The sequence below is a fragment of the Falco punctatus genome (genome assembly GCF_963210335.1).
Source record: "Falco punctatus genome assembly, chromosome: 13".
Taxonomy (NCBI): domain Eukaryota; kingdom Metazoa; phylum Chordata; class Aves; order Falconiformes; family Falconidae; genus Falco; species Falco punctatus.
The window spans coordinates 6,824,396-6,841,909 of NC_137593.1; the positions used below are offsets into that span (position 1 = coordinate 6,824,396).

The 17,514-nt window shown below is 39.8% G+C and overlaps 1 protein-coding gene across 1 annotated transcript in view; it reads right to left on the reverse strand.

Annotated features, from left to right (window-relative positions):
• The window catches only part of SPATA16 (spermatogenesis associated 16), a 91,081-nt gene extending 75,033 nt beyond the window's left edge, over window positions 1-16,048 (reverse strand). The window contains exon 1 of the mRNA XM_080408968.1: window positions 2,606-16,048. Within this exon, the coding sequence (XP_080265094.1) occupies window positions 2,606-3,226 (621 nt within the window). The 5' untranslated portion in view covers window positions 3,227-16,048. The remainder of the gene's footprint in view (window positions 1-2,605) is intronic.
• Window positions 16,049-17,514: the final 1,466 nt, after the last annotated feature.

Consider the following 17,514-nt stretch of genomic DNA (forward strand, 5'->3'; position numbering starts at 1 on the left):
AGAAGTTTAGAAAACATGACTAGGGAGGAAATACTAAGAGGACTGAATTTATTTAATGTAGAGAAGACTGAAAAAGAGGTATACTAAGAGACTGCAAATATAGGGGGGATAGTTGCTCTTCATGTCAAATAAGGATACAAAAAGCATTATGGGCTATTTTGCAGCATAGAAGATGTGGAAAAATTTTCTACGGCTTGCTGTTATAGGCAAATCTGTCTCACTGGACATTGTTAGAAAGTATCTTTTAGGGATATTTGGGGTTTGCTTCTGAGGAAAGCTGGATTAAGAGACTGACGAGAAGCCCCAACCTACAATACTGTGATGTCCCAATCACTCTGTCCACAATCCCAGGAAGGATTTTTTTAATCTCTACTTATTATTTCACCAGGATGTCTATTAGCTAGCCTTTCCTAGGAGGACACAAGTACTCCTTTCTTCTCAAGTGACAAGTGTTTTTGTCTGCATCACAGCTCATTTCTGAATGGGGAAGGAGGGGGGGGGAGGCTGAAAAGAATGGCACTTTCTAAATCTACTCACTCACTGTTACAATATTTATTGTTTTAAAATTAAATGCCTTCAGTATTGTAGAAAAAAGATAAGAATAGGATATTTGCTTGTCAGCTGCAAACCTCTAATGTTTTACAAATGCTTTTGAATTAAGTTTGGCAGCACGGCACTGAAACAAGTACAGCTGGACCCTTTTTCGGGATGTCAAGTGCATAGCTGAAGTGATTGGGGTCAGCGTGGAGATAAAATACTAGTGAAAGTCCAGAGTCCAGCTTGCAACAAGTCCTCTATTCTAATCACCAGCCATATTCCTGTGAAGTAGAAAGTGTCTTTTTTTTTTTTTTTTTTTTTTTTTTTTTTTGATTTTGAGAAGCAGACACTGGCCTTTAAAATCCTTACAGCTACTAGGAGTGGCTTTTTGCATCGTGTATCATGGAAAAAGTCAAGCTCTCATCTGCACAGTAAATGTTAGTAGCTGGGTTAATTATGAGGATATAGGACATGTTTTAAGGTTTATAAGACAGCTATGCTCTTGGAGATAGCATTTTAAAAATGCTCTAATGCTACCTCTTTGAAAGCAGCCTTTGGCTGCAGAGTGCTACTATTTAACAGGTTTAACATTACTAAAAATTGAGACGCTGATGCCATTATTAAATCTCATTCTGCACACAAGCAAACAGTTTATCATAGTCTGTTCCCAGCAATTGTAATCCAATTTTTGTTATCTTACATTGTTTAAAAAAGAGAGAGAGAGAAAGATACTGTACATCAATCTGATAAAAATGTTTAAATAACTGGTGCTTTTTTGTGATTATGTCGGTTTTATAGCACCATTATGGAAACATGACAGGGTAACTAAAATCTGATTACGTCTAAGTCCTTGCCCATTATGTGATTATTATGAACCATGACTTCTACTGGCACATTATGAATTACATGGTCATAATACAACGGATTTCCAATATAATTAACTGAGATTAGCAGCACTAGAGAAATCTGGGAATAATGATACAACTTTGAACATTCAGTTTTACTGTAAATGCTGCAAGCTCTGGCTTCCAGGAAACAGGAGGCTGGTGGATGCAACCCTGACCTACTGCTGGGGTTTCCTACACCTCCTTTCTCTTCCCTCCCCCCATGAAATTAATTGCAACCTTGCCAGCGTGTTAGGAACTCCTTCTGTTTTCTTCTCATATTATACTTATAAATCTCAGGGCTGACTAAGATTTTCAGAAATGCCAAAGGTCTTTAGGTACCTCCTTTTGCGGGGCTCAGCCTGAAAGTAGAAAGGGCTCTGCTTTTGAAAACATAGAAATAACTACTTATTGAAGAACAGATCCATTTAAAACAGCTCAAGTTTGAGCACTTAAAGGCAGAAAGTCATGAAAATCACAGATTAGTTTCAAAGATCATAGCCAAGGTCATATCATTTCTTTAGTATCTCAGGAAGGCAAGAAGTCTTTTCTTTCCACAAAAAAACAGCTTTTGGACTCTTAGCTGCTGAAGAGAAAGCCATCTGTGTTCAGAGGGAGTTGCTCACTACTGGACCTGTCCTTTCTCATGCAGAAAGAAAAGGATTTCTGCACAGATCCAGTGGCCATCTGGCTTTAGCAAAAAAAGGGAGAGTGCATGATGGAAATACTGTTGGGGAAAAAAGCGACTACAACGGACTGTTTAACCAAAGGATTAAGCATTTCACCCAGTAGCGCATGGACACCTGGGGTGGTGTGGGAACTCCCCTGATTACTGAGCTATCATTTGTCCCTGATAAGAGCTGGGATTAAAGAGAGGAGCATTTTTTTTTTTTTCACTCTATAGGACTTAAATTTCCTCTGCACATAAATAGAGTTGAAGACTTAGGGAAAATACAAAATCACTTGAGATTTTTTGGTTTAGTCCCATGCCCCCCTACTCCTATGATTTATTTATATCTCTTAATTTTCCGGTTTCACATGAAATTGTATCTCGGGATTTTTATTAAACCATATACATCCCAGGTTTGCGCTCCTTGTTCACTTTGATATTATTACACCCAGTTAGTACAATGACAACCTTTCATTTACTTTGCTATGCCAATTGTACTACTTTAACCTCATACCTGCAGTGCTTTTGAGAACTGCTCCACTGCTGCTGTGTAGTTCTTCTGCCTGTAGCAAGTGCTAGCTTGCTGGAGGGTCATCTGAAGGTGTTTGTTGATGGGGGGCGAAGGGTGGATTTTAGGTGTACTCGGAGCACCTGCTTTTTCAGAATCACGATGCACTGATTGTGTTTGGGTAGACACCACAGGCTGAGCAAACTCAAAGGAAATGTCCATCTCATCTGTGTAGACCAACTCCATTTCTACGTCCATTAGGCTTTTCAAAGGACCATTCAGAGATTGAGGGGTTGGGATTAACTGATTGCCAGTCTCTGATGCTGTTTCTCCTTTTTTTGCAGCTAGCTCTTCATTGTTTTCTGATTTCCATTTACAGCTTGTTCTGTCTACATCATAACTTTGTTTTCCCTCCTTTTTCTCTTCCATTTTTATTTGCTCCATTATATTTTCTGCTGCTCCATTCCCATGGTGGTTTTTGAACTCTTGCAGTGCTTCTGGAATATTGCTCAACTTTTCTAATGTTACAGTTACCACCTTACTACTATGCATTTGCTGAAAGGTTTCGTTCTTGCCGTCCATGCTTAAGAGATAAGTTTGGAAGGCAAAGTTCCTTTGTGATGCCATAAATTGAGCAAAGAAGGAGTCCTAGGAGAAAATGTAGAAAAGTTAAGAATACTCAAACATTGCAAAGCCAAAAAAAGCATGCTTTCTGCACTGGGCATATTGTATGCGTTATGGCACTATTATGAGAGAAAACTCTTCAACAGTTAGTACATAGAATACCAGACTCACTGTAATTACTTTCTCTTTCCTGTTTAAAAGTTTAAGGCCCCTTAAATATTTTTGATAGCTTTGTAAAGGATGCTTTTTACATAAGGTAATGCCAGTCTACCAGTTTGTTACATCTGCAACAAGAAGGGAAGATCTGGCTTTTAATCAAAAGAAAAACAACCCAAACTCTGTGGCTGATTGACTCATGTGTATGTTGTTATGGGACGAAAAAAATCACTGTGGCCTGATTTTTGATAGCTGGTAAGCATAGTGGCTGAGGTCAGAGAGGCACATTCAAAAATCAAGCAGAGTGGATGTATTCCAGAGGGACACGAGCTCCAAGTAGGGTCCCAGCTTCAGCTGCGTTTGAGCCAGATTCAGATCTGGATTTGGGTTTCAAAGCCATTCCTTGTTGAACTCTCTGCAAAGGATGCTGGAGTGTTGCTGCTAAGCAGCAGCCCTCCCCTAGCAGTTAACAGCTTAATTCTCAGTTCAGGGAACCAGCGGTGGATTCAAACTGGTGTAACAAAGTGCAGAATAGAATTCATAAGCCTTTTCTCAACACCAGTTCCTGTGCAATAGGAAAGGTGACTTGATCTGCATTGTAAACTCATAATTGTGCTCAGGTTCAAAGGAAATGTTGATTTTCATCACAGATCTTTGCTGACTTCAGAGTTAAAAGGGTAGAAGACACAAGTATTTATCTTCTCAGTTTTCCCATCAATTATGAAAAGCTTAACTGTAAATAGCTTTAATGATGATCGTCTTTCAGAATGGGTTGTTAAACATAAGCACTCAGCCTTTAACCTTGTGATATTGTTCAACAGACCTCTGTATGTTGAGCACCAATTTAATGTACTGAACTACAGGTACACATTGTACAAAGGAAAGATACATAATAAATGCATTTCTGTTCAACCAGAAATGGATTTTAAACAATAAGCAACTTGTTGAGGTTTAGTGAGGACCCTACAGTATGTACTACTGCACTGGTAAAAGCTCCCGGAATGTATCTTGAATGCAGTGGTGCGGTGAACCTCTGCTGTTTAGGGCAATGGACATTAGGCAAAAGGCAGAAACTTATAGGAAGGGGTAAAGGGAGGAGGCGAAGGCATTTTAGGCCATATAAGAAGCTGGTAATGAATTTTGGTATAAGCAGGGTTTCAAATCTTTGTCATGTTTCCCCCCCCCACCTCCTCTGGCTAAGCTAGATTGCAGCCAGGACCGTCACCAGCCCTGAAGCTGGGAATTTGTCGATTTTGACATTTGTTCACAATCTCCAGGCTTAAAAGTTTTACTGCAGCAGAACTGCCTGTGGAGAAACGTATTCCTCCTTCCATGACTGCAAGAGAAGGAGAGAGAGGTGAGGGGATAATTGTGTGATTTAAGGTAATTTCAGCAGACTTTTTTTTCAGCAATGTGCTGAGCAATCACAACTCCTACTGAGTTCAATAGGGATGGAAAACCACTGGCCCTTCCCAGATAGTGCTCTGCACTTGTCAGAATAGAGCTCAAAGGAATCATATTTATAGCAAGCTATTTTGAATGGCAGCAGTAAAGCAGCTGGAAAAGGCTAATGTACTTGCATCTGGCAGCAATTTTACCTGTTTGTAAGACATTCAATCCCTTTTTAAAACAAACCATAGCATAGCCTAAAGATTGGAAGCCATGTTTTTCAGTGCTGGCTTCAGCACTAGGTAATTTAGGAAATTATGATTTATCTTCACCATGCAGCAGAGAAGAGATATTGCAGCCAGTCTCAGCACCAGCTGAGGGGATGAGCCTGATGATCTTGGTGCCATGTCAAGCCAACATAACAGTCACATATGTGACGGACCTCCACGTGGCCCTGCAGTATAAGACTGTACCATGTTTTGGAGAGGGAGCCCAGGACTTTCACAGCCTTTTTGGCTGGCTTTTCCCTGAAAGTCCTATAGAACTCCAGAAAATGAGATTTAATTGTCTATGTGAAATAGAATTTTGCAGAAATTTTCCTCTCAGCAGCTGTATAGTACTGAGGAGCCCTCAAGGAGAGTTAGTGGACTCCTCTCCTGACCAGAAAGCTAACAAAAGCAAAGCCCTATATCTGATGAGGGTTGATATTAGTGTGAATGGGAAATTGGCTGGACCCAAACTGTTCGCTGTGAGACTGTCTTAAGAATTTTAAAATAATTTACCATGGAGTAAAAAAAAAGCAGAGCATAAACTGTGAAATATGGACCAATAATTCTTTAATTGCTTACGGACACTTCCCTTGTGGACCGGCACCTGAAATGAACTTTGCTGTATCAAGTGGATTTATACTGCTTCTATTGTATTTTTAGGTATTCAAGCTGATTAACATGAGTTTGAGTTGTGCAATGGAAGCATGTTATAACTCAGGCAGGCTCACTTTAATCACTGACTCAATAAAAAAACCCACAAAAACAACAACAACAAAAAAACCCCAACAAAAACCACTTGTAGGGAAAAGCTTTTAGAAAATCATTATCTTTGTCAGTTAAGTATTTTCCTGAGACTTTGGTTAAAATGTCTGGTTTTTTTATTTTGGAAGCGTTTACTGTAAAATTCTTCTAATGAATCACTATGCTGGGGAATATAGATAGACAATTTAGTGCTGTAGTCAGAAGGAAACTACTCTAAATTTGTAAGCTCTCGGGAATGATCTTCCTGATCAGTCATAAACAAGTTCAGCTTTCTGCATATTTGAGGGTTAATCTTTGCTAAGAGATGTCTGTCCAAGGCACTAGCAGCTACTACATCTAAGTATTGTGTTGGGTCTATTAGTAAGGAAACCACATCTCTTCAAACGGAGAGGCTTGCCTGGAAAAAAATATGCGAAAGGAACATAGGATCATTTATCTTTTCAAATCTTCTCGTTTTGTCTGTTGATTTCCCAGTATAGCTAAGAAAACTTTCTTGGGGAGAGTGGCCTGCCTACTAGATAACATAAACTTCCTTATGTGCATAATTTTATGAACCCTATTACTCATGCTTTTTGTTCTGTATCCAGTTTGATTTTGCTTTCAACACCTTCTCCTATTATCTCACATCAGATTAGAGAAGAACCTGCTGATAAATCACACTGGCATTTCAGCTGGCACCTAGTTGTTAAATTCTTTGCCAGTTCTTTGATGAGCCCTTTTTTCTTCAAAATTTAAACTTTGATTTCAACCAAAAAAAGCTTTTGCCCTTACGTTTGTGAAGTAAAAGATTTCTAAACACCAAAGAATGCAGTGCTGTCTTCCTGAATCTATGTATATCAAGGCGGAACCACTGGGCTACATTCAGCATTGATTTAAGTGGAGGGACAGGAGGGAGGAATTTCTTCTAGTAGTTCTCAGGAGGGATTAAGGTGGCTTGAAACTGAACCATTACATTGCTGTTACTGGCTCTTTGTGACATGAATTCTGTGGGGCTGTGCTTCAGAAAAAGGTCTGTTTCCCAGTTTTGGTAAAATATGTCAGTAGCAGCACAAGTAGCTGTTTCTGAGGACCACAGTTGCCCTTTATGGCAGAGGCTATGGAGGAAGAAGCAAATTCAAGGAGACGTTCCTCAGTGTTGGCCTGCTGGGCCATACCCTTGCATGGCTTGGAGGTCTAGGACGACGGTACAGCAGCTAGGAAGCAGAAAAGGGGACTCGACGATTACATTTCTTACTCTGAAGCAGATTCCTTACGCTGACCATTTGACAGCAGTCCAAGTGGACCCATGCTTTGACATTAAACTTGCCCTATCAATGCCTTGCTAAAACTCAGAGCGAAATTAGGCATCAGATCTGGAGACGGTGATAATTCTTCCTTTGCCCCTACCCCTAACAGAACTGGCAGAGATTTCTGTTGTCACTGTTTTGTTTTGTTTTCACTTCCTCTGCAGCATAAGGTACAAGCTGCCTCATTCAGGATGGTCTGGCTGTACCTCATCTGCTGTCCCAGAAGCTCTAGTCATTAGCAGTCCATCTGTCTTTTGTGCTCTCTGTTGTGAGTGCTTAGTGCTGCACACTTTCTAGAAGATAACATCACAACATTTTTCAGCTAGAGCATGACTGTATCTGCAATTCACGTGCATTTCGTGCAAAGATACCCCATCTGTCTTTCAGTGAGTTCATTTCTGTACCAGCAACAGTATAGTTGTGTTAGCCTGATACCCCACCCTGCTAGAAGATACATCTCATGACAACTACTGTATTGGTATGCTACTTAGACAGTGATGGGACTTTTCCAGAAAGTTGTAGGAACCAAACTTTTTCATCTATAATAGTCTTTTTCTCCCAGAAGGCCATTTGAAATCACAGGGCAGTCATCTGCTACAGTTCATTTCAGTGCAAATGTTGGAACAGGCAAAACTGCATCCAAAACTATGGAGCAAGTATAAGAAAATTATACCATTGGTACTTGTACAAGTGTTATCCCACTCCTTCAATGTCCTTTAGTACAGACAGAGAAATATAGTGCTATAACAAAACACGTCCAAAGCCCCACAACAAATAGGTCATTAGCTGCCCTCCTCTATAATAATTTCACTTATATTGAAATCCAGATATCCTGATCCATCTCTAAGGTGAGGATGCTCCAGTTTAATCACTTACAGATAAATCTTGCTTCATTTTTATTAGATTTACAGACAGACTTTCTGAATGAGCATGTACACCAACAGCAGCTATGCTGAGATCTGAACTGGAGATTTTTCCAGTCCATCTTTCAGCGGGATGACTTTTTAAGCACTTCCTTTACTGCTGAATACCACAAAGGCTCAGACAATCTATTGATGACGAAGGTCAGCACCTTCTTAGCAGCCCGTAAAGTGAGTCTCTCACAATCAGGTTTCAGACTTTTTAAGATTCTAGCCATTTCTTTAGGCAATGAAGCAACCTAGTTCTTTTATCTTGCTATTTTTATTGTTTGAAAGCCTGAGTCACATCTGATCTTTTTTATTTTTAGTTTTCTTTTGGGGGGAAAAAACCCCCACCCTTAATGTATCTTTTTTTTGTTCAGTACTCTTATTTCTTTGTGATAGACATAAGTAATGGCTCATTCAGTGCAAATTCAGAACTCCTTACGTTTTTTCTTGCTGTGATAAGGGCACACTTGCCATTATTATAGCTGCATTGTCCACATTGCTGCAGTAAAGGTTTTGTCAGCGCTTCTACCCTAAACACTATTTTCACTCCCTGTATTTAACCTGTTTATAAAAATAATAATAATTATAAATTGAGCTCTGGGCTGAAATTGGCAAGGTTAATAACTTTTTTTTTAATAGTAGTTTGCAGGGATTTAAGCATATTATCCTAATTGCTCTTTGAGGCTGAAACTCACATGTTAATTGTTTATGTGGTGCTGATTACAACAAAGCACTAACCTCGTTAGGCTATAGACATAAAAGAAGTATTAAACTGCATTAATAATTGTGCTTCACAGCTATCAGGTAACTAGTTTACTAGGCATTCTTATGCAAAGACAGTAAGCTTAGGCTTACTGATGTTCAAAGTAACACAAATCAAATTCCTTCTATTACTCACAATAGCCTATGGAAGCTGATTCAAGTTGAAGGTAAATACGACAGAAATAGAATGTAAAAAAGAAATCCTGGTTAAAATACTTAATGTGTCTTTTAGGATAATGTCGGGGAAAAAAACCCAGGGAATACAATTAAAATCAAGAAAAGTTTTCACAAGGTACGTCAGTAACTCGGTTGTCATTGCCTTCTTGAACAGCACTTAAATACAGAAAGGAAAGGGTAGCATGAAGGTCACTGTTGTGTGCCCAGGAATCAAGCAGTCTTCTATGAAATACCTGGACATTGATTGGGCAAAAAAAGGAGAAAATAGATAAATCCCTATTCCTGCCAACTTTGGATAGTCTTGAATAGCAATGGGATCTGCTTCCTCTCCCTCCTGAATCTTTTCCTTTCTTCACTCTGTTTTGTCTGTCTTACTGCTCCCACTTGCCTTTCTTGAAGTAAAGATATAGACAGCCATGGCCCTGTAGAGCTAGCCTGAGTGATTTAAGAGGCTGCTTCTCCCAGCTGGTCAATACTACCCTTCTCTTCCAGTGTGTTTCTGTGCAAATTAAAACAGCTCAGGGTAAACAGATTCACCGGAGTACCTGGGATCTGAGCTAATCCATTTCATTAGGCACTGAAGCAGGTAGAAATATATACCGTGAGCTAGGAGTACCTAATGTTTCAAGCATGAGAGAGGGGAGAAAGAAAGGGGATAGGCAGCTCTAAGAAATGTCTGCTTTTTCTGTCTTCTCCAGCGAAAGCTCATCGTATGTATTTATTTGGTTTGTTGGCTTAGCCCAGACTGCATGCTTTGGCACATGGCTGCCAATATGGAACCAGTATTAAAGCAAATTTTTTAAGCTTTAAGGCAGCATCTTAAAAGGTTATAGTACTCGCTGGAAAGGGTGAACCAATCTCACAAGACAGCTAAAACAAAGCTCTTAATGTTTTCCATTTCTTAGGGGCTTCTCCCCCTCCACGTATTCTTTCAAGTGTTATTTAAAAAGTTTATACTATTGAGTATCACAGCAAAAGCTAACTGCCAACAATGTAACACAAAATTAGGCACCTCAATTAGCTATTTATTGCTGTAGAGATGCACAAGGTTCTTATTAACAAGTTGTTTGAATAAAATTAGAGCTGTAAAAGGACGGTAGGCTAACAACTACAATTACAATTCAAAATCAAGAAGGAACCAGAATCTCCCCAGCAGCACATCTCAGAACAGTGAGGCAAATACAGAAAAGGAGCATCAGCTATCATAACCTGGAAGAAGGAAAAGGAGGATTTGGTACATAGTGAGGGCTCAGCATGTGTGGTTGATAACTAGTGTGACTGAGGAAAAATGCAGAGACAGAAATACAGGAGGTTTTCTGCATATGTGTTTTAGGCACTGAGTAACTGCCTTCCTTACACTCCCTCCTAGTGAAATACTTCCTCTAAACGTGTGAAAGAAAAATACTGAGAGACAAAAGAGACAGCAGGGAAAGCATTTCAGCTCTGCGTAATGATGTCATCCTATTAGCACAAAGCCTTGCATTGTCCATTAGGAAAAAAAAGGTCAACACTGTGTCTGATGGGGATGTGAAGCCTAGCCAGCCTTCCTCGATTGGATTCAGCAGCTCAGCACTGCGGGAGCAGAGCAGTTCATTTTCATAGCTAAAGGGCCACTGAGAGGAAAGAGGGATAGAAAACGGAAATTTTAAAATAGTAAAGGTTTCTACAGCAGGCTCCTGAAAAGTGGAGTTGTGAGAACAAATAATTGCTCTGTGTGAGGAACAAGGATGTATGTGTGCCTAAGGTATAAACAGACCAGTGATCTTAGGGTAATCCCTAAATGAAAAGGAATGCAAAGATTGGTCCTACAACTGAGATGTTGTGCTGAAAAAGCTTTAGGGTTTTTGGTGGTGTGGGGTTCTTTTTTTTTTTTTTTTTTTTTTTTTTTGGTACTGCAATATTTCCTAATTCTGTTGGGAAGACAAGAAAGCAATTTTTGAAGAGATTACAAAGCAGACGTCCAAGTGTCCTACTTGCTCTCATTCTGAAGGAGATGAAGAACTATTGATTTTCTGAAAAGATTGCTTTGAAATGGTGGGAGCTGAGTACTTGTAAAGAACGAGTGCAGAGGGGCAAAGTTTGGTTTAGGACGGTTGCTGCAGACTGTGCTGTGGGCTTGATTAGATCTGCCAACATGCTATTAAGAGGTCTGCATCTCAGAACTGCTCTGGGCAGCCCTGCCCCCAGGATGAGGCAGGAATTCAATGAGAGCTCACAGTACAGAGAGCACTCTCTTTCACTTCACAAAATCATCACATTCCCATGGGACCAGGCCCTAGGAAAGCCCAAACCTAAAGGAGACGTTAGCAGATCTATGATGACTTCCATTACTTATTGTGCTGTACACAAAAAATATCTGTCTCAGATCCACAACAGAGAAGGTGCCTGACACCTTGCACTTAGATCTAACACACAGCAAGAGAGATGTGGCTGAAGTGTTAGATCCTTTTCTTGCTCTAGCTATACCAGAGAAAGAGGTTATGGTGATCAAATGCAACCCTAGTTGCTGCTCACCACCCCAGGATGGGTGTCCCCTTACAGTCCCCTCAGTTCTGCTCATTAACTCTTGTTAATCGAGATGTGTTAGATGAGAGCTACCATTTCAGCTGTTGGTGTTGCAAAGCTCCACCACTACTTCTTGTAGTGTTGTATGTGGTGAAAAGTTAGCTGCAACATCCAATCCCCTAACTAGGACCACCCTCTCTGAGCAAAGACCTAACTTGGGCAGCAGTCCTTCCTTTTGGTTACACTATGTAGCCAGAATGAAGCTGGGGTGTACAGAAACTTGGTAAATCAGTGCTAGAGCTTCATAAGTCATTAATTTTTCTGGATTCTTAGTAAAAAATCTGATATCTTTCTCTGTGTGCTTAATTCTTTGCCCTAGTAATAACACAAAAAAACCTTCCCAAATGAAAGCCAACCAAAACGAACAACAGGGAAAAAAAGAAGGCATGAGAATGGGAAGAAGAAGAAAAGGAAGTCAGCAAGCTGGGCTCTGAGAAACTGAGGAAAGGTTTTATAAGGCCCTCATATCAAGATGCAAAGTAAATTTTAGTGAACTGAGGGGCTATCTTCCTTCTGAATGTCCTGTGTTGCTCCACTTCCCAAGAGAGGGAATCTCCCTAGACAGATGTCATTAACTGGAATTCCTTTTTCTTGTCTTTTATTGCTGTGGCTTTTATTTCTTTGGTGCTGTCGTTCTTTATGACTGTTGTATCTGATTTCCAATGTAAGAGCAATAAATGGAAGAAAAAGTGTAAAAACAGTAAGAGTACAAAGCAGGGCTAGGAAACAAGGGAGCAGACGGTGGGTGCTGGCAAGTCCCTCCTGCCCTTTGTGTAATAGGGATGCTTTTGCAGCAGGGGACCATGGAGACCACAGCCAACATGAGAAACAGAAAAACTTAAAGACCTAGTCCAGATCTTCTACTGCTGTAAATTAACACTAATCTGTCCCGAAGATTTTAGCAAGTCTGGAAAGATGGAAGCTGATGATCCTTTTGATTATAAATGGGTTCCTGTGATCAGAAATTAATCTTTTCAAAGATGACCATGCAAATAATACACCTCTATACTTCAGCAAACAAAACTAAGTCCTCTTTTGCTGAGTTAGCTACCAAATTTCTATGACCCCAGCAGTACAATTTGTCTTGAAGCTTCTGCTCAAGTGACCCTTAAAGGCAGTATTGAAATTCTTCTGCTTGGGTTATGGAGGCTAATAAAGAGTCTGATAACCAGTGGGAGGGCGCTGAAGCATTCATGCATAAGAAATCATATGCACATCTATAACCTGGGATTGTTCTGATGCCGTGTAAAGAAATACAGAACTACTGGCACTTAGTTTTCTCAAACTTTCAGAGCTATTTCTAGACTCAGGTATCCTTGTGGTGAGTGGTGGTTGAACAGGATAAGAAACCCAAACCAAAGAAGGTGGAGAGGTTTGTTTCCAAACCAACAAGGCTTTTTATTTACCTTCAACAAACTGTTTTAATAATTACTGTTCACTGAAGGTAAGGGCTAACCTGAGACTTAGAGCTGGCTTCATGGAGTGGATTATATAGACAGCAGTGAAAACTGTGGGGTGCACAGGAGAAAAAAAGGGAGAAGCTCTTCTGGTAGCAATAAAACCCATTGGAATAGCCAGAACATCATCATCAGGGACTAACCAGGCTTGGAGTCTGCTTGATTAAAAATCAGAGACAATAATTTTCTTATGGCTCCATAATTCAATTGAATAACTTGGTTTGTTATCTAATACTACTTTGTCATACAGAATGATCTGTATGTTGAAAGCCCTGTTCAGGCATAAACTAATTAATTTTCATGGCAGGACCAGTCCTGTGAAGTGCTGTGCTTCTACAATGTAAGAGAAATCGAGGAAGCACAATAACTCACAGGGTGAGGCTGAATTTCCCATTAGATATGTAATTAAATATTATGAGTCCCACTGGGATACAGAGATGTTAAGCAGAGATATGAAATGAGTTAGCCATAGCTGTGCATCCGTCCCTCTTTGGCTGCTGATTCAGAGCACAATGGTGGCAGCTATCATTGACCCGTCCTCTAGACGGTTCTTCACACCACCACTACAGTTGCCTCATATTAATGGTACACCTCTGAGGGATTTCACCTTGGGTACAGTATTTCTACAGTGATGCTAGCCAGAATGAATCAAAATTCAGTGGTCGGAATATATGATAAAGCATTTTGATAGTGTATCTATCCACCTCCTTATTTCACTACCTGCTTTAGCAAATACTCAAGTTATGCTTATTCCATTTCTCACAGTGTGGAATAATGAATTTTAAATATTCCTAGGCAAAAAAGCCTGGGAGGAAGAAAAAAGAGAAAAGTGGAAAGATAAAAAAACCCTATGTGACACCAGGTGAAGCACATGTCAGTAATTTGGAGATTATATTAATTTAAAAGATATTTTAATACTTTCCAAAATTGTCATTACAAATTCAGAAAATTCAGAGTTAGGGTTTCTGGAGTTTTTTTAACCTGTGTATTATAACTATGCATTTCACCCTAATTGCTTTTTAATTTGACATGCAATGGTTTAATAGTGGTACCTGAAGCAAATTCACTAACAACTGAGAGCTAAAGCATGCACAGATGAGAGCTCCTGACAGGCAGAGCTTCAATTCAGGAACTTTGTACAGCCAATAGAGCTATAACATAAAAGTTACCAGGAAAGAAAAGGTTGTGAAAAAGGACTGGCTGAAATAGCTCAGATTAACATTCAAGGCAGTTCTTTTACTTTAACAGCATTTAGTTTCTTAGTATGGCTTCTGGTTTTAATTTCTTCTTTTAACTTGGTGTCTTCCAGTGAAGAAATTGCCTTTTGTGCAATTATTTTAATCTCTGTGAATGTTTATTTCCTCTGCTGCATTATTTTTGTCAATATGAATTTTAACCTTGAAGTGCTATGAGAACAGTAGGGAAACGTTTCTTCCTTCCCTTGATGAACAGAGAGGTACATGGCACAAGTTCCATAGGTACAGATTTCCCATTCAGGATGTGCAAGCGAACCTGGTCTTTAACACACTTATGTGCAACGACACAGATCTGCAAGAGCAAGGGAAATCCAGTGGTGGCTGTGAGCCACTGAACAGCAAAGAAATCTGATCCAGCAGTTGATTCTAACATGGTTTTGTTCATTTTATTAAATGTGTGGTTGGTTCTTGCCTTTATTTCCCATAAACTACGCTGGGACTGGAGCCAATGCTGTCACAGACTAACGCTGATTCTGTAGCCCATGCTTTTGTAACCTTTAAGTTATACTACTCTAATGTTTTATTTTATGACCTTCCTGAGAAAATTCTGCAAAGCTCCAATGGATGCAAGATATTGCAACCTGAATATTAACTTGTAATAAGGTGACCGAACACATTAGATCAGTTGAAAGAGAACTGTATCAGTTCCTTTTATCCAGTTGATTTTGCCAGGGGAAACTTGAAGTGTTTGGTATGGCTACGCCTGGGATGCAAACACCATGTTATGAACTTTGCTATTACTAAAAGATCTTTCAAGGTGTTTTTTTAGCTCTGAAACTTGGGTTTAGAGAGGAGTAGGGGTTTATGTTTGCTTTTGTGTCCTGAGTACAGGTCACGTTTGACCAGTAACTGAATCTCTTGAATTAACAGGCTATTGTAGGTTCAGATCTGGGAGGAGAATGAGGATGCTTTGCTGCTTTATCATCTGTCACGGTCAGTCTCCCTGGGAACTATTCTTCTGAAAATCTTACAAGGTGGCTATGAAAGACTGAGCGATGTGACTTATTCTTGTTGGTTTTAAGTTATATGGAAAGCTTTGTTTCAAAATTATGTAAAACTGGTTTTACCTAATTTCAACCTGTCCATGGAAGAACCGATAAAAAACAAGGTGTCAGGTAGCCTCCCTAGACTCGAGGGTTAAGAGATAGGGTGAGAATAGTGGCAAATCCCTTTGGGATTACCAAAATTTTGGTTTATCCAGGGTTTAGCACTCTGCTGCTGCAGTTCACTCCTGTCACCCTCTGTATGTCATAAGAAAGGAAGCATAAGGGTGGGTGCTGGACCTGCACCTCCCTCCAAACCTGCCTGCAAGCCATGTGGCAGGCAAACATTTTGAGGTGGCAACCCATGGGTTCACCAGCTCCTGCCCAGGGACATAAATGCCTTTTTTAATACCAGAAGCATAAAATGTCCTTGTATATCTGTATACCAAACTTGAAGTATCTCTCCTTTTTGATGCTGTTTTCTTCTTGACTTTTACTGTCTTAATGTTGACCAGCCTTGAACTGTTCATTTTGAAAAAAAAAAACAAACCCACAGCATTTGCTGCTGTCAGAGGGACTCTGGATTGCAGAAGACAGTAAATTCCAGGTTTTTCATTTCTGAGGGTAAGTAAAGCCATTAAAGCTTTAATCCTCAGTTATTCCCAGCAAGGCATCATTTCAGAGATGCTGGAATTAAGCTAATAAATAAGGAAGACACAGACACAGACACAGACACAGACACAGACACAGACACAGACACAGACACAGACACAGACACAGACACAGACACAGACACAGACACAGACACAGACACAGACACAGACACAGACACAGACACAGACACAGACACACACACACACACACACACACACACACACACACACACACACACACACACACACACACACACCCCACACACACCCCCACACCCACCCCCACACACACCCCCCCACACCCACACACACACACACACACACACCCCCACCCACCACCACCACCACCACCACCACCACCCCCACCACCCCCCCCCCCAACTCCCCCAGAAGGCTAAAGGCAGTGACTCTGAGCAGGGCCTGCTTTGCATCCTGGCTTCTGTGAGTTCTTGCTGCAGCTGCTTTTGCAGCTGCATTATTTTCAACATCAATCTGAGCAATGCTATGTAATAGCCTCGTTACAGAGGGACTAAAGAGCTAACTGAGTCCTTAAAATCCTCAGACTTTTTATAAAATTTACATTCTGAAATACCATATTTAAGCTATTTTTCAATGTTTGAATTTAAATGGGCACAATTAGAGTTGATTTTTATTTTGTTTTCCAACCGGTAGTTATTATATTGAGCAAGTATTCCTCACGGTCATGGTCCTGCAAACACACACATGCAGCATCTTAATTTTATAGGAGTGAGTAGTCTCTCAGAGTCTCATAACATTAGACATGCAAACAAGCAGTTACAGAGCTAGGGCTTATATTTATAATGAAGAAATGTGGACTGCAGTAAAAAAAAATCACATTGAATTTTCTGCATATTCTTTAAAAACAGCAATGATACGTGGAGTTTCCTCACTGTTGGACTGACATAATTTCAATCAGTTGGTAAAAGACCTAATGATTTTGTTGAAACAAGGTAAACCAATGCAAAGCACTCTGAAGGACTCACTTTTACATGTGCCTGGAGATTGCCAATACAAATCTGTCAGTGGTCACATTTAAATACTATTACTACAGTATTTAATCTATATTTCCTAAATAGTTTTGCAAGCTTAGGTATGGATGTCCTGGCAATACCACTGACTTTGCACAGATATAACTAATAACTTCTTAAGGAGCAGGCACCATAAAGGGAACCTATCTAATAACATAGATAATTTATTGTTTCTAAATGTAATGCGTGACAATATTTTAATTCCTGAAAACAGCAAAAGTACAAAACGAGCAGTACGGCCACCCTGAAATACAACAGACCTCATCTTATTTAGCAGGCTTCTTACAGCTTGGCTTCTAGAATGTATGCCATTAGGTGACAATCTCAGTGTTATTTTAAAATAATTTCTCTAGACCTTATGGCTGCAGGAAAAAAGCTTGGAAATACAACTCAAGTATCGTATAAAGGCTCAGGAAATAAAGGGAAAGAAATGAAAAAACATATTTGTGAAAAAAAAATAAATCATTTTTATCGAGTTAGATGTTCCTGGTTGCCTTCCTGAGTATATTTAATGTCTAAAGCTAGCAATACTGAATGACAGAGGGAGGTATTTATTAGTTAGGTTAGGTTATTGGTTGTAATGAGGGCAACTTTTTTTTCTTCTTTCATTCTAATTATA